This window comes from Columba livia, chromosome 3 (genome assembly GCF_036013475.1).
Source record: "Columba livia isolate bColLiv1 breed racing homer chromosome 3, bColLiv1.pat.W.v2, whole genome shotgun sequence".
NCBI lineage: Eukaryota > Metazoa > Chordata > Aves > Columbiformes > Columbidae > Columba > Columba livia.
The window spans coordinates 13,857,447-13,875,208 of NC_088604.1; the positions used below are offsets into that span (position 1 = coordinate 13,857,447).

Below are 17,762 nucleotides of genomic sequence, written 5' to 3' on the forward strand. Positions count from 1 at the left end.
TGCGTGTAGAAGCAAAGGTTGTATCTGCTAATGAGCTTTATTTAGAAATTTATTTTTAAATAACTTCTTTATTAGCAGAAGGATTTAGGCACATAATTCTAAGGGTCTCTTAGTTGACAAGGGATTATTGTTTAAAACCGGCATTATAAAAATTCAGATGAGATGATGTTTGCAGGTGGCTGAGGGGATACTGTGCATCATGAGCTTGGCCAGATCTGGAAGCTACTCGTGTGAGCATTTACAAATAATGGAACACCTGACAAATATATTGAATGTCATTAGTTTATCTTGCTTTTGACCAGGGAATGGGTTAACTTCTACTCTGATGTTAATATAGTTTACTTGCATGTTATTTCAGACATAGATGCAAATTAACCCTTTGACTACCTCTGACTGAAGAATAGATACTTCTTCTGGACAGTACTTTGTCTAGGCCATTTCAATTGTTCTGATGGTAAACCAGCCCAGTCTATAGCTATTAGAGTTTCCAGGGACAGTTGATATAATGCCAGTTATCTAAATAACTTCTTCCTTTTTCTTGAGGAAAAATTTCTAGAGGGTTCTGTGAGATTTAAGACTTACCTATATCTTGAGCAGTTATCTTTCCTACCTGCTTGAGCGTACCCACAGTAATTTTCCCTCTACCTGTTTCAACATGCAGAATTAATTAACTGATTGTTTAATATGGAAATCGGATGACTTTCATGTGTTTGCATTTTAGATTGATAACGAAGACTATGGGGAAGCTTTGTCTTTGGCTCAAGCATATGGCCTTGATTCTGATCTTGTGTATCAAAGACAGTGGAGGAAGTCAGCTGTTAATGTCGCTTCAATTCAAGACTATTTGGTGGGTTTGTTTTTTGTGACTTGCAGGCTTTCTTATCAGAATGTCTGCGTTATCTTTACAGAAATTGAATTCTCAGTTGCGTTCTAATTTATGCAACATAAGTTGGTGGCAAATTCCACTTCATGTCATCTGGAAGAGAATGATCTTGTTAAATTAACTGAAGGCCTGATCTGGAGACCTTGGAAGTTAATAGAAATCTTTCCTTTGGAGTATCTTCTAATTTCTGATACAGCAGCTTGCTTTCTGTATTGTAATCTCTCCCCCACATGCAGCGATAGATTGTTGCATGGCAAATGATTAGTAATAACACTTGAAAATATAAAGTATTTAAATAACTTCAAAGTATTTTAGAAAAATAAATGGGAGGGTGTAGTTGGTATCAATAGCTATAGCAAAGTTTGAATAACTAAGTTTATATTAAACTCTGTTACCTGTAACTGGAGTTTTTCAGTAGAATGAGATGTGGGGTTTTCTGGCTTAGATGAAAGACCTCAAATTCAGCAGACAAGCATTGGCAACAGTGCGCAACCTATTGTTACTATAGTGTAAAGCCTTCCAAGAGATCAAGGGAGATTCCCAAGTCAGATCATAATTTAATGCAAAAATAAGATTTTACAAGTAGCCATTCTCCTTGTGCTATGCAATCTCAGCTGAAGATTAGCAGATAAGGCAATAATATTTTGTTACCCTGATGTGTCCTTCCTAACACTTAATTCTGTTGGCATGTTGACATTGATACTGAAAATGACTTGAGTGCTATTGTGGAATATACTCAGTCTATAATATGCATTTTAGCCTCAAAACATCACATTTTGTTTAGTGTGAGGAGGAGTGATACTAATTAGGGAATACAAATAATAACTTCTGTTTCTGTTGTTGCGAAAGTTCTGCTAAATCACTTGGCATTTCTGTGCCCTTTTCTGCCACATATACTCTGAGGGAATTATGCTTTTCGCTTACTTTGGTTCTCTTTCTATTTGTGGGCTTTATACTGTGGGCGTTTATTACCTTCAGGATGCAGCTTAACTTTCTGCAGGTGGGAATCTGACTTCTGCTAATGAACAAACAGTCATTAACAGAGCACTGTAAAGAGGCTTAGTTCCGTTACATTAACCAAATAAAATTAAGTCCATGTACTGATAAACAGAACTGGAGGCTTAACGTTTGGGGGTTAGTTTTCTCACCTCTTTAGTTGGTTGACATTGCCAGTCTTCAGATTAACTTGATATTTTCTGAAGTGGAAGAAACACATTAGAAGACTTTAACTTCTGTGATTTCACTGCTTTGGATTGAAGCATATAACATTGTGCCTATGCTCTTGTTCTTGGACAGAGCAAAATTAAGAAGCGTGCATGGGTTCTTCATGAGTGTTTGGAAAGAGTTCCAGAAAATGTGGATGCTGCTAAGAAGCTGCTTCAGTATGGCTTGAAGGGCACAGACTTGGAGGCTCTTGTGGCCATAGGAAAAGGAGAAGATGGTGGCAGGTTTGGGAAGAGTATTTTTTTGTTCGTTTTCTTTTTTAAAGAATGATGGATTAAGTATTTTGTAACAGTTTAAAATTTTTTGTTTTGGCTTTGTTTGTTTGTTTTCATTTATTTTTTTTAATTGATGGAAATGTTAAGATGCTTTGAAGGATGTAGAAAAGTAATGCTTTTGAATCAAGCTATTCTAAAGATTTCTATAGGGTTCCTGTTCTCATTTTACCTTTTTATAAAAGTAAAATTGCTATTTATTTTGTACTGCATTTGCCCTCTTCTTTGGATGTCCTTTATTTTCTCTATTGCATAAAACTTCCGATGTCACAGTTTTTCTATGAGAATCTGTTTTCTGCTGCCTCTTTTGGAAGCTGCAGCTCTAAAGGCATTTTATTGTAATTCTTAATTGTTATAATGGTCTTCTGTTGATCAAGTGGGGAGGGGAGCAAAGCAAGACACAATGGGTCTTTGGGGAAATACATGCAGAGACAATTCTCTTCAGTATCCAGTTATTGGTGGTGGGAATAGAACATGCTGTTCTTCTGTGCAATCCACTGTTACCATTGTATGCTGTAGAGCTGCTGCCAGTCCCAGTGGTACCTTTGGAATTTAGAAACTTTTCACAAGCATCAGAACTGTAGAGTTGGTGTTTTAATTTTGTTTTAGGAAGAGGGTAGAAGCAAGAGGTGATGTCTCTTGTTGACTTGTGATTAGTGCCTGCTGCTTTACAACGGCCAAAGTCACCATTATAATTTTCTATACAAGTTTAGATTTTTAGTCAAGACATAAACAGAAAGCTGTGTTAGTGTGTTTATTCAATAATTTGTTTGTGTCAACATTGATTACATTGCTGGTTTTGTCCTCCAGATTTATCTTACCAGGAGATGTGGACACTGAAATTCCCTATGAAGACTTTTTGTCACCAGATGAAGAAATGGATACTAGAAAGGAAAAAGAGGCCAAGAAGCGTCGAGAACTGCTATTATCAGTAAACTTCTCAAAGTAAATGAAATGTTATTGTTTTATTATAACTACACAATTGTAAGAAAGCAGTTAGTCTTCACTTATGTTATTCCTAAAAGGAAAGTGGTTTAAATTTTAATTGGCATTATATTGTGTTGAAGTTCTCAATTTACTGACCTTCTTGATATATTCCAGTGCACAAAGTCATTAAAATGTGTAACCATTGTCTTCATATGTACATGATGTACAGTATCAATTCCAAGCATGAAATTCCTGTTTTGCACATAGGCTGACACTGGAACAAAAAGAGCTCTGCCGGTCCAGGCTGAAGCTGTTAACCTACCTTGATCGCCTTGAAACCTATGAGGTGAGGAAACTCAGTAACTCGCTACAATTCTCTTGTGTTCTCATTCCATAGGTATTTCTGTAATTTTTTCATCACATGATGAACTGCTTATGAGGAGCGGTTGAGGGAGTTCAGGCTGTTTGGCCTGGAGAAAAGGAGGCTGAGGGGAGGAGACCTTATGAGGAGGTTGTAGCATGGAGGGTGTTGGTCTCTTTTCCCAAGTAGCAAGTGGTAGGATGAGAGGAAATGGCCTCAAGTTGTGCCGGGGGAGGTTTAGATTGGATATTAGGAAAAAATTCTTCCTGGAAAGGGTTGTCAGGGATTGGAACAGGCTGCCCAGGGAAGCAGTGGAGTCACCATCCCTGGAGGTGTTTAAAAGGCATTTAGACCAGGTTCTTAGGGACATGATTTAGTGCTAGAGTTAGGTTATGGTTGGACTCGATGATCCTAAGGGTCTCTTGCAACTAAAACGATTCTATGATGATATAATTTTTGCTAAATATTGTAGTATTAATATTTACAGTATTCTTGAAATGCTACAGTCTCTCACTTGAGAAATTAAGCTGTCTTCTGTTAAAGTTACTGTTTCTCCTACTTCTCTGTGGCAAGTGGCCGCTTCTTATGTTGAGAGGTCTAGCTGGGCAGAAGCCTCCTCTGAACATATTGTGAGTGAAGGGATTAGGTTTTGTAACAGCATGGAATGTGGAGTTAATGCAGAATTATTATTTCCCCCTGTCAGTTGAATTAGCAAGTTCTACTCAGATTCTGTAATGAATGTCTTTCTTCCATGAACTTACCAAAGTGGAAGTTTTTGAAATGTCAAACTGTATTTTGCTTAGTTTTTCAACTTTGCAGTTGTTACTAGTCGCTTAATGACTTTTACTACATCTCTTTGTAACTCATGTTGGCTAAACCCTAACTAAGGCAGAAAATTCTCTTAGCTTATAAATAAAAAATGCATCTTTTTTTTTCATACTGAAACAAATAGAAAACAAGAGTGTACTTTTCCACATATATCTCATACTTATTCATACTAAGATAAAGAAATGTGTAGACCTTTTGGTACATTTGTGAATCTTGCATAAAAAACAATCTTTTAAAAGTGCCTTTTTTTTTATTTTGGTTAAAGGAAATCCTTGGCGGGCCTCATGCAGCTGAACAGCACTATGATGCTGAATTCTTCAAGAAGTTCAGAAATCAGAATATTGTACTTTCAGCGAGAACTTATGCTCGGGTATTAATATTAATTTTGCTAGAATGTAATTTTGTTTTGGTATTGCTGTTTTCACTTAATTGCATTTTTCAACCCCTTTGGAACTTGATTGGTTCTCAATGGGAATTTAAGAGGTGAAGAGGGGTATTTGTTTGATTGTAAAAAAATAAATGCAGTGACTGTGAGCTAATGTTCTTTCTTGCTAAAGAAAATTTTAAAACTAAATGTTGTTGCATAACCTAAGCTTATATTTCTTGCTCCTTTTCAGGATAAATCAGTCTTAAGCTAGTTCTGCAAATTAACATTTTGTTTTTTAGGAAAGCAATGTCAGAGCTTTGGAAATTTTGTTCACTTTCCATGGATCAGCTTTACTTCCACACAGACAGGCAATTCTCTCCAATTTTCCAGAGACTACTTCACCACATGAATATGCTTTCCTGTTGCCTGAAGCTTGGTAAGTATTGTTTTTAAGTGTATAAATTAGCTTCCATGTATGACAATCTGCAGTTGGTTATTACCTGGAATCAAGAGAGCAGCTTTGTCTTCATGTACTTGACCAGTCTTAATTTTCTGCTCTACTTTGTGCCATTCATGGAAGCTTTTTGCTCTCTTTTGGTTATTATCAGGAAAACAGGGACTTTAAACGTTTTTGCCTCCATTACACGTAAGAGGAAGCGTGGCCTTTTCTGACCTGAAACTGCCCAGGTTTTCACAAGTGCAAGTACAAGTCTGTAACTAGTTGGTAATAACAGTCAGCATTAGGAAATAAATAAGGCATGTGTTTAGCTCCTTGGAAGCAATTACTTTTTTTCTGGATTTGTTTTGAAATGCAATTTAACACTCAAGCAATCAGTAACTTCAAAATCATTAATCTTCCTGTTACTGATTGTTGTGCAGCTTGCTGTGGTAGAGGCTTTAAATCCAGACTTTTCTACTCTTTCCTTTTGGCATCCAATGTTAGTTTACTGTCAATTTAATATAAATTCTCATAAGAGAGTCTTCCTTGAACATCATAACAATGTTCTGTGTGTTAAAACAATTTTTTACTTCTAGATTAGTTCTTTCAAATACTTCAATTATGAAATTAGTTTCGAAGCATACTGTTAGGTGCTCATAAGAAATTGGGAATATTTAATTATTTAATATTTTACAATAGGACTTTGAAGCTTTACTTCAGAGGGGTAGTTTTTGGAGTAACTAATAGAATTTTTTTTGTAGTCTTCCAGCATTATAGTTTAGTTTTTCACTTCAAAGTTTCAACAGTCTCATTTGGATAATTCTCCATGTAGAAGAGGTTTTTTATTCATCAAGTAATTCCCCTGACATTTTCCTACTTGTAAAACTTTTGTCCTTTCTGAGCAGAAGTTAGTATTTATTTTATGATATATAATGCTTACTACTGCACTTTTTATTATGTTTGTAGTATCAAGAACACATGTAGTTATTCAGTTGTGGTGTGAAAACACTTCTGTTATCATTTTCTGTAAGGCAGCAGTTAGGACCATGGAGACAAAGTATTGCAGTAGTTATAAAATTGGTAAAATATATTCCAGTTTTTCTCTTTTGTTTTAATAAAATTTATAATGAGAGGGGCAGGGAAGAAGGGTCTCAAATGTGGTTATTATATTTTTTTTTTGGTGTTCAAAAATGGGTTCCCTTCCGTCTGAAGGGTCGTTTATTCTTGATTTTTGCATTTTTATTTAGTTGTTTTTGTTTAATTTGGTTGACAAACTGACTTACGGGCCAAGAGGCAAAGTGACAGTTAAAACATTTCACCAGTGTTCTACTAGTGGAGATGTGAAGTTGTGGGTCAAGAACTTCAGTTTTTCTGCTCTTGAAAAATTCATATATGTAGTTTGAATGTTTGTGTGGCAGACAGAACTTCTCAGTGCTGCGATCAGATATGTCCAGGTTCACGCTTCTTTTTTCTCTGGTTGCAGAACAGATAATGCTCTTTGTCCTTGAAATGTTTGTCTTTGATCAACTACAAAATGGCCATGAGAGAAAATCCTGTATACCCAGATCCATTGCAATCCATTAATGAGAATAATAACTAATGAAATAGACTTGTTGTACAATATAATGTTTTCTTATTAATTTAAGAGACTTTTTCTTTTGAAGTGGGATGGGTCTCCCCACTTAGTCCAAATAGCTTTAGCTTCCAGCAGTTCTTTTTTCATGCGAATCAGAGTGAACCCACGTTAATCAAAGAAAAAGGAAGTTCTTGGTCATTTTAAGAGAGCGGGCCTTTTAATTCTAGCATTTATTTTTTAATGGGATGTTAGTATGAATAGAATTACTGTCATTCTGTAGATATGAAATTGTTATGAAATAGGGTTTAAATGAGTGTGCTATTTAGTTTACTTCTCTGTAGAACACAGGATATAGCTGTAATTTGCTTTAAATTGACTGACTGAACAAGGTTCTGGTTTTGTGAGTTGTAGTATTTCATTACCACATAATACTAGAAAGTTGCAAGTGCTGACTGTAATTAATACAATTCTGAAAAAAAGGGGAAACATTGCAAAAATATAAACCCCAATGTTTTAATTGGTAGAAATTAGAATTATGACTTTTCAGCTTATGCAGCTTGTAATTACAGTGGTCTTAGGAAAGGAGTGAGAATGATTCAATCTGTCGTTGTGAACTTTGACTCTCGACAAGTGTTATAAAGGAATCTGAGTCAGGCAACAATTTAATCTGGTTTTCCTTTCTAAATTTCACACTGTTGCAGTTAGGAAAAAGAATTTTCTACTTTCACCTGAAAAAAAAAAAAAAGGCAGATCTTTACTGTGATTCCTTTTAGCTTGCTGCTTTTCTGGAAAGTCAAGGCCATAATTGTTTGTACCAAGAGATTCTGAAAGGTGCTGTGGTGCATGCAGTGAGACCACTAACACGGACCAAGTGCATGACAGCGCCCACGTTAAGCCGGGGGCCTGGCTTAAAGCTGCCTTGGTCATGCGCTGTTGATGCTGTGGCTGCTCGGCCTCCTGCAGCTCAGTCCTGCTGCTGAGCACTGTGCAGCTCTGGAGGCCGAAAAACATTTTGATGGAGGAAAAATATGCCGTAGTTTGTCTTCTAGGTCTTCATATATGGTCCTGTGTGTGTGTAGGATGAAATACTGCTTGGAATTGACCATATTGTGCCTGTGTATATGGAGCACTTTAAACAACAAGATGGTTGGCTGCCAGCTGGAGCGCTCTGAGGTGGCCCTGGTCCTTATGGAAATTCACTACATGGCTGTGTTCTCTTAGTTCCTCCGTCTATAGGGGAATCTGGCTGAGGAGAATCTTGAGATGGTATAGCAGGAGCTGCCTTTTTTGTGCATGAAACAGCTGAGATGGGACAAAGAAGCGCCTGCAGCTATTGCCGAGGCAAAAGCATTGCAACACAATTGCTTGCTGTACGCCACCAGCAACATGAATGCACACAGAAGTGCTATATCTGAAGAATTTCATTACCTGTGAGAAATGTCTTTGTAAAGGTTGCATTATAATTGCAGTTTCCTTTCATCTGGAACCTCCAGTTCAGCTGCAGATGGTAAATTCTAAGTACCTAGTGAAAGGCTTGTTTTGCTAGTGCATTCTATAAGCATAAAGCAGTTGTTTTTCTTGTTACTGGCACATGTCACTTACATTAGGATGGCATTTAGAGGCCAGTGTCACAAAAATTTTAAGGTCTTATCAGTCAAGGAAGAGTTAGCATGACAAATGGGGGGGAAATAAAGGTAGAAGAATTTATTTTTTTTCTGTCTTGTGGGCTACTTTGTTAGGAAATATAGAAACATTTTTTCCCTGTATTTGCTTGTAAAAAAGTCTCAAGTGGTAGATATCCTTTTGCTTCTTGTTTTTGGCCCGTGTTTTGTAGCTTAGCATCTTCAGAGGTTGCTCTCACTGAGCCGGCAATGTGCACTTGCAGCCCAGAAGGCCAATTGTATCTTGGGCTGCATCAAAAGCAGCGTGGCCAGCAGGTCAGGGAGGTGATTCTGTCCCTCTGCTCTGGTGAGACCCCACCTGGAGTCCTGTGTCCAGCTCTGGAGCCCTCAGTGCAGGACAGATATGGACCTGTTGGAAAGGGGCCAGAGGAGCCACAGAAATTATCAGAGAGCTGGAACAGCTCTGCTGTGAGGACAGCCTGAGAGAGTTGGAGTTGTTCAGCCTGGAGAAGAGAAGGGTCCAGGGAGATCTTATTGTGGCCTTTTATGACTTAAAAAGGGCCTGTAAGAAGGATGAGAACAGACCTTTTAGAAGGGCATGTCATGATAGGACAAGGGGTGATGGTTTTAAACTCAAGGAGGTGAGATTCAGGCTAGATATGAGGAAGAAGTTATTTTACAATGAGGGTGTTGAAACACTGGCCCAGGTTGCCCAGAGAGGTGGTCGATGCCCCGTCCCTGGAGACATTCAAGGCCAGGCTGGACGGGGCTCTGAGCAACCTCATCTGGTTGGAGATGTCCCTGCCCATGGCAGCGGGGTTGGACTGGATGAGCTTTGAAGGTCCTTTCCAACCCAAGCTATTCTGTGATTCTCTCAGAACTGTTCAGGAGGAGGTTTGTGATGTCTGAGCAGAAGATTTATATATTCAAGAGACTCTTGGAAAGGACTGTAAGTTACATAAGCTCAACAGCTCTCAGAGCTGAGAAGAAATCTGAAATACTGAGTCGCATAGGTGGCCATACATGCTTGTCAGCTTCAAATTTGTATTGTGATAAACTGACATTATTCACTAATGTGTTTTTGCAGAATTGTGTTTGTAATGTTTTCCTACTGGTTTTGTATTATTTCTCTGCTTCTTCTATGATGATGGCTCCTGAATCTCTGCTGTCTCTTAATCATTGGGATTCATGCTTGTTCTCAAGGATCCATGAGATGCACAGACTTTGTGTGTTAAGATAGCTAGAGTGATGGCTCTTTCTAATTTCGTTTTAATAGCTACAGCTTGCATTCTTAGTCTATAGTTAAGATTGTTGCCCTCAGGTTTTTAGAGGTGATCTCGGAGGAAAATAATGCTTTACCACTGTTATAAATACATAACCAGAGTCTTTATCCTTTTCTTTTAATTTTCTTATCCTTTTTACTACATTTAACTGCTATATTGCAACATTACTGCTCACATTTCAAACTCATAGAAGTTGAGAAATTCAAAGGTATGGTTCCCTCAACTGCCGTAAGTCTACTATATTGCACATTACACCAGTAGTAAAAATCTTCCCTCTGAGATAGCAACTTTTTATATGTTTCTGCTTTTTTACTCCTTAACTTTTTCAAATTTTGGTTTTAAGTTGTGGCTTAAAGGGAATTTTTACTGGAGAATTGTGAACTACATTTGCCAGGTGGACTGGGGAGGGAGTGAAGTATCTTCTGAAAACTTACTGAAACTTTTAAAACTTGAAAATTTCCACATAGTAGACTGTCATCTATGAATAGGTAAATACTACACAATTAAACCTAGAGGTTCATAAGCAGTTAACTTTGCCTTTCCGTAATGATATCTTCTCCTGTACTAGGTTTTTAGTTATTGCCTGTGGCAACGCAGTTTCGATAAAGCTCTTACAGTTTCATCTCTTCACTTCTTAGTATGTGTATGTAAATAGGTTTGATGACTGCAAGTCTGCAGAACTGTTTAAAATATAGTCCTTATTTTTTCCTGTTAGTTTTTCTTCTTCTCTTCTGAGGTTGAATTGCTCTTGTTTTTAGTGTAGTTTGGAAGTGTTCGTGTTAAAAGAATTAATCCCCTGATCAGACCTTTTTGGTAGTTTGTTTGAATTAATTTGTATAGTGCTACAGCAAAATAAGCGAGATGAGCATAAGTTTTATGTGCGCTTCTTTTCCTTTGCACTAAGGGAAAAAAGAAAAACAGCTTAGAGGTAGGAGGGATCAATATAGTTAATATTATTTCAAGGATGTGTTTGAGGAAATAAAATCTTAGATCTTACCTTCTACTATGAAGCAGGAAAAATAACTTTTGAGGGAAAGATTAACTTGTATTGTAGTACTTGTATTCCTGTCTAGATTGACTTCTGGTAGGAATGGGGAAGGTTCTTGTGGTCTATGTGCAAGTTAAAGCAGTGGTTTTGAGAAAGAGAAGCTCTTCTGCTAACTGGCCTATGTGGGGATCTGGGAAAGCGGCAGGAGCAGCTGGCAGAAGTACCATAGGTACTAGTTGTGGGGAATTTTTGAAGAAGAGGATGAGAGCTTGAAGCTGTGAAGGAACCAAGGAGAACATGAGCTGGCACCAAGGAAGGAGGGAAGTGTCACAGGAGCTGCTATGCTGGAGCTGAGCTGCCATTTGGAGGGACTTAGGCTGGAGAAATGGGCCAGCAAGAGCCTTGGGAAGTTCAAGAAGGACAAATGCAATGTCCTTTTCCTGCAACTGAAGAAACTCTTGCTACTATAAAGTCTGGAGAATGACTGACTGGGAAGCAGCTCTGCTGAAAAGGACCTGGAATTCCTGGTGGGCACAAGCAGGACAAGAGCTGGCAGGGAAGGCCAGCAGCATGTTGTCCTGCAAGAACAGAAATACAGCCAGGAGACTGAGCAGTCAGGCTGCTGCACTTGTTCAACCACACCCAGAATACTGGTCCCCGGTGGAAAGACATCAGTAAACTGGAGAGAGCTCAGCAAGGGGCCACGGGGGTGACTGTGAGGACTGGAGCACTTAAAGGCTGAGAGAGCTGCTTGTGTTCGGAGGAGGTTTCTGGAGGTTTCACATGGGCCAGTAACAGCTTTTGCATATATTCCTGTAGCGTGTGAGCTGAACAGTGCTTGTGCTGTTTATCCACAGAGCATTAATAAGGTTTTCTTTATATTTTTGGCATGTTCATGCCTGAGTTGTCCTGTCTTCATCTACCATGTGTGTCTGTTGTCTGCATTGTCCTGACCTGTACCTTGGCTTACCTTTACCAGTCTTCTCATGAAAATGCATTGCTGCCATTGTCTTATTTGTCTGGCACCTTTTTACAGGGTTTAGAACAAAATTTCTTCCCTGAACCTCTATTATGCGTTATACAATTCTGAAGGACTATTTTCACTCTATGGTGGCAGACAGTTTTGATCTTACCTGGAGTTCAGCTGTGTCTTTAAAATAACCCATTTTGATTTTGTGAACTGTTGCCTCGCAATTTTGGTTGTATGCATCAAGGAAAAAAGCCATAGTGAGCTTCTGAACTGCGATTCTGTGGTGTTGGCTGATTTTTCTGATGTTTAGATCATTCATTCTAGGTTGTTTTAGGAGGAAAAAGGAAGTTCCCCTCTCCCAAAGTTCTGTTAAAGGTTGACCATGTAGCTAAAACATAGCTTGATTTATTTGTGTGAAATTAGATATAACTTTTCTTCTCTAGTGGCAGAGTTGCTTCAGAAGACCTGTCGTCACAACGTGCGCGGCAGGAATTCTGAAGGGTTGTTAACTGTGGCAGCCAAAAGCACCTGAGATACCTTTTCCACTAGTTAATGTGGATCAGTTTTCCCCAAATGTGGGGTGTTTCTGGCACTCTGGTTTGGGCACCAGCTGTACTTAAGTCTTGATGAATTTGTTGCATGTCCTATGGATATTCCTGGAAAATGAAGACCTGCTCTCTCTGCCCACCACTTTTGGATCACATAGTATATTGAATTATTGGAAACCTAAAAATATATGTGATCAGTTATATAGTTACATTTATTAATTCACTCCTAAACCACTATAGTTGTAGAAAAGAATGTTTTCACACAATATAAAAAATGCAATACATATCGTAGCTGCTAAGACTACATATCTGGGATGCATTTGTTATTATATTTCATCCTCAGTTATAGAATAATTGTGGCGTAATGAAGCTATTTCAGAGCCATTAGAATTGCAGAGCAACAGAAACTGGCACTGATTTCCCCATTGCTGTCTGAGAAGATACACATTTAGCGAAATGAGTTTCTGGGTTAGATTAAAAAAAGAATATTTTTATAAAACTTCTCTTCCAGATCCTGTATTATATACAGCTACATGTATTATATATATATATATATATATATATAGCCTGCTTTCAGTGCCTCCGTCTATATGTAGTGGGATTACAGAAGTGCTAATTTGAATATGAAGTCTAAAACGCTTTACAGTGTGCCTACAGTAAAATATGGAAATCATAAATTCTGATAAATCTGCAAGGGGGAAAAGAATATTTGAAGGTTCAGGATTTTATATTCCTCTTATCACAAAACATACAGTTGAGATAATTCAAAACATAAGTGTCACGAAGTTGGAAACAAACACATTCTTCAAAAACATTTTGAATAGATAACAAAACCATTTGATGGAAACACTATTTTATAGTTCAGAATGTTCACATATAGCTTTCTTACCTTTATATCAATCAATACCTTTACCTTTAGATCAATACTCAGTGTCTTACTTAAATGAGTTATGTTCAGAAGTATTCTAGTATGTAACACACAAGCTTTCAAATGTAGGATTAGTGTTTATAACTTTTTTCAGACAATGAGACGATTTAAAAAACATAAAAAAAATAAAGTTTCATCTACTTCCAAAATTTTTTTTAGAAAAAAAAACCCAGACATACTCTTAAAATTGTGCATGTCTTTCAGCAAAAAAATAATGTTTCCTAAATGTGTTGGGGTGAATTGCCCTTTTGCTTGGAGTCTGTATTCAGTGTGCACAAGTTTACAGGGAAAAAGTTTTTAAAGAATCACCTAATCCTTAACTACATGAGTTTCAGAGCCAGAGCTGCTGTATGTAATGCTTGAAGGAAAAAAAACCCACAAAAAACACAGAGTTGCCATCAGTCATAGAAAGAATTGAACTCTGACCTTAAAACTGAATTAGACCTTCCTCTTTTTAAAGCCTGTCCTTGGAGAGAAAAAATAATCTGCAGGTTTGAATAAATGCAGTTGGTAGGATACAGAAACTACAATAGCATAGACCTCTTTTGTCAAAGCAAAGAATGGGAAGAATTGCCAAGCAAACGTAAACAACAGTGAAAAGAGCAATACAGGAAAACTCAGCTCTTTTTGAAGAAATAGAGTTGAATACTGTCAATTTACTGGGCTCCAATCATGTTTTTTCTACTGTTGAAAAGAAGAGAGAGGAAAGGATGGGAAAGCAGTGACTTGGGAAAAAAAAAAACAAAACAAAAATAACAAAAAAAACCCCAAAAAAACAAAACCCAAAAAACAACCCTGTGCTAATATTTATGTAGCATTATATTATGGCGCAGCTGATCGTTTATTTCAGTTGGAAAAGGTTCCTCCTGCCTCAGTGGCTGCCAGGATTTGTCCCTGTATCTGGAATTTCAAGTGGGTGCCCAGCGATGCAGACCTACGCTGCCCGTGCCTCTGACCTCTGGGGGGTTTCAGTTTCCAGAACAAAACTGCAAAGGTGGGCAGGATAAGGACAGAGACCGAGTTCTGGTGCCGTAGGACAGAGTCTGTGCTCACCTGACAAGCTGCCTGTGCGTGCTGAATTCACTTCCCTGCAGCCCTGTGAGGTGCACGTACTGTGCGCAGGGCCTCTGCGGTGCTTCCCATGGGCTCCTCTGCACCTGGGTTTGCTGCGTGTGTGTTGTAAACAAAAGCATGGTAGAACAATGAAGTCCTACCTCTTCATGTATGTCTTCATGTCTGCATCTCTTGTTCTTCTCTGTCTCATCTGCATTTATGTTTTCGAGTTTGCAGACCGCGAGTGTGTTTTGATGCCTGAAATTGTTCTCAACTCTCTTATTTCCATTTTACCAGCTACCTCTTCTGTGTGAGTCAAAGGAGTCACTGCTAGTGGAAATTTGAGGTAAAAAAAGCTATGCGAAAACTTAACTATCAGTTAAGAAAGATCTTGTGATAAATGTTGAGATTAATACAGTGTTTACTAATTTCTTTGCCTTTATAAAAGCCTCAAGTACAGGGATCTCCCATCCTTTGCTGGCATCGAGACTTTTTTATTCCAGTCCTCGTATTTGAATTCAAATATGAAGAGTTTTTCTAAAGTCTTCATAACGAGGAGAGAAAGTAAGGACAATTGGATGCAGTCATGTGGGGGCAGGAGGGAGTTACGGATTGTTAATTTTAGCCTTGTGAGGAGGTGAATGAAGTTGCAAGTTTTAATTGGTGTGGTTTTAGCTGTGCCGTTTGTTTGTTGGTTTTGTTTTGGTTTTGTTTGGTTTTGTTTGTTGCTGTTTTTGTTGTTGTTCTTGTTTGGGTTTTGTTTTGTTTTCCCCTGAACTTAGCAAGAAATGTATCTCTTAAGACTGACTTTCCATTATTGCTGATTTCTACTACGATATTTTACACTTTTTATTTTTTTTAGTGGTGTTTTCTTTAAGCATTTAGAGGAGATGGTTATTGAGTGTTGCTTGACTCTTGGTGAGAGCTTCAGAAATCTGAAGTTCCTCTCTCAACTTATTCCTCTGCTGAACCGGAATGATTTTAAAATGGGAAATCAAGCCAGAGCAGAAAATACTTTTAAAAGAGTTTTCCATGGCTAATCCATACACCTGACTTAAAATATTTAACTCTAACCTTTTCTGCTGTGAGAAGGGAAAAAAGATGAAGCAGACTTTTCCCAGTCAAGATACCAATTCATGATGATTCTTTTCCATGAACTGAAAAGTCTTTTCCACTTAGTATTTCGTGATGGGGTCTGTTAATAAGCTTTCATGAAAAACTTTTGAAGTATGCTTATAGTACTTCTTCAATTGATGTGTCTGGACAACTGTAGGTTTCATTCCTGCAAAACCTTGTGCTGAAACATGAGATTGGTCTTGGTAGCTTTGGCCAGAATGCAAATGGCCAACAGCAGTTGCCAAGGGAATAGAATATAGGTACAGGCCACTGCAGCACAGCATTCACCTGGAGTTTCTCAAGTGTCTATAATATGTGGCTCAAATATTCCCCTAGATATTTTCTAGATGTAGTAGAGTCCTGTGACACTTTATTAGAAGAATTCTTAATATTTTTTAACCCAAATACACCTTTTTTTTAAATCTATGTCATGCAGTGAGTAGCTAACAGCTTAGCTGCATATGGTGTAAAACAGTATCTGCTGCTGTTCATATGAAATGAGGCCTGGCTGGTCTCCTCAGTGCTCACAGTGTTGTAGGGAGTAAAACCAGTGAAATGTCATTTCGTATTTAACTAAAACAAAAAATGAAAAACTTTTTATCAGTCTTAACATATTCATTGCTTTCTTCAGGCATTTTTTCAATCTTCTCTGGCTCTCACAGAAGGGATGATCACACACTTCTTACCTTTTGCATTCACGTTGCTTGTCTCTGTGCTTTGCAACGCTTCTCTGTTGAGGAAGGCAGGCAGAGGGAGGCAGAGCTGCACTTTGCTTCCTCACTTGATGGATTTTGGAGGTGAGGGGAAAGGGTGAAGCAAATCATCTGTCATACAAAGAGAGCAAAGCCTGGCAGCTTGGATTGAGTGAGATCTTCCTCACTAAGCATTTTTTAAAGCATTAAGCTGTCAACTTCAGTTGAAACTATAAGACCTAGTGTGGAGAAGTTATTTTGAATGGAGTCTGTACTTAATTCATGACTTCTGTTAATTTGAAAGGATTCTATTTTAAAGTGTATTTTGAAAAAATATTTGAATCAGTTGCATTTTATAGGCAAACCCAAGTGTGTTTTGTGTTACTGAAATAGGGAGGAAAATACTGACTTTTAGATAGGGAGAAAGAAGTACAAATTATTTTCTGAATGGCTGGATAGGCGATTGCATCAGTCTACAAAAAGCAACTTCTGATTTTAGGCTGGGTGGATTGCTTGCAAAAAAATTAAACTATTTAGTCTCAAATATTGTTTACAAGAGTCAGGAAAGGGATGCAACTAAGTTTAGAATAATTGAAGGGAATAAACATGTAATTCATTATTGTATTCAGGTCAGTTAAGAAAATTTGCAACCCTTTTGTGCTATTGCATCTGTTAAGAAACAGTTTCTTAAGTGGAACTATAATCCCAGAATGTAACTTTGCTATTGTCTATGGTTATTATGGCAATTACGCAGGATGTAGCAGCTTAATTAAGAAGAACATGTTCAATGCAGTACGGGCTTGAATTGGTAGACTTTTTTCTTCTTTTTCCTTTTTATTTTTTTCTTCAGGTCTCAAGCTGGGGGCTGGTAGCATTAGGAGAGTGTGTATGAGTTCCGGAATGTCTTGTCATTCGATATCACATTCATGCTTCTGTGGCTTTAATTTTGTGATCTGAACTTCTGCTGTCTTTATTCTTTTAATAATTTGATAGCCAAAAGAGGAAAATTTGGAAGCTTAAATATCGATTAAATCTGTGCACCTCTTTCCTTACTATTTTGCATGACTTCCTTCTGTCAGTGACAGCAAAACCAGTGGAAGCACAGCCAAACCAAAGCAACCTTCCCAGAAGTTCCTCCTGGGTCCCTGAGATTACTCAGGAAGACTTGTTCCGATGGGATGCTCTCACTTGACAGAGCCATAGGCACTCTGCAGTGACTGCTTGGAACAGGAATTTGCCTTCAGAGTAAATACAATGGTACCTGCTGCAATTTTCTAATGGAGCTTGATGTAAATATCTACTTGTCATGTGTCCCCTCTGTCTCTCCCCCATAGTTAGGTGTTTCAGAGACTCAAGCAAAGGCCAGAGTTGGGAAGAGAGGGGCAGGGGCACAGTTTGTGTTGTCTTAATTAGGGGCTGGGTGAGAGAGTGACTTGCACAGAGAGGCTGACACAGTTTTGCAGGTTCCCCAGTCGTATTCCTGCTGTTCTTCACAGAGCTGTAGGAAGGAGACTAAGGGAAGGGCAGGATGTGCTGTGAGTGCTCCTCCCAGCTCAGCTCTGTGATTCTTCAGCTTCTGAATCTGCCCAGGCCCTTGAGCTTCATTATCACAGAATCAACTGGGTTGGAAAAGACCTCAGAGATCATCGAGTCCAACCCTTAGTCCAACTCTAGTCCGTTTACTA

General features: G+C 38.2%; 1 protein-coding gene across 3 annotated transcripts in view; it reads left to right on the forward strand.

Annotated features, from left to right (window-relative positions):
• The window catches only part of NBAS (NBAS subunit of NRZ tethering complex), a 184,897-nt gene that overhangs the window by 26,620 nt on the left and 140,515 nt on the right, over positions 1–17,762 (forward strand). For all 3 annotated transcript variants that reach the window (XR_002418886.2, XM_005506848.3, XM_065055875.1), the window contains exons 16-21: positions 722–847; positions 2,180–2,331; positions 3,190–3,324; positions 3,574–3,652; positions 4,761–4,865; positions 5,162–5,298. Coding sequence is in view for 2 of the 3 variants with exons in the window: in XM_005506848.3 (XP_005506905.3) it covers positions 722–847; positions 2,180–2,331; positions 3,190–3,324; positions 3,574–3,652; positions 4,761–4,865; positions 5,162–5,298 (734 nt within the window). In the remaining variant the exon portion in view is untranslated. The remainder of the gene's footprint in view (positions 1–721; positions 848–2,179; positions 2,332–3,189; positions 3,325–3,573; positions 3,653–4,760; positions 4,866–5,161; positions 5,299–17,762) is intronic.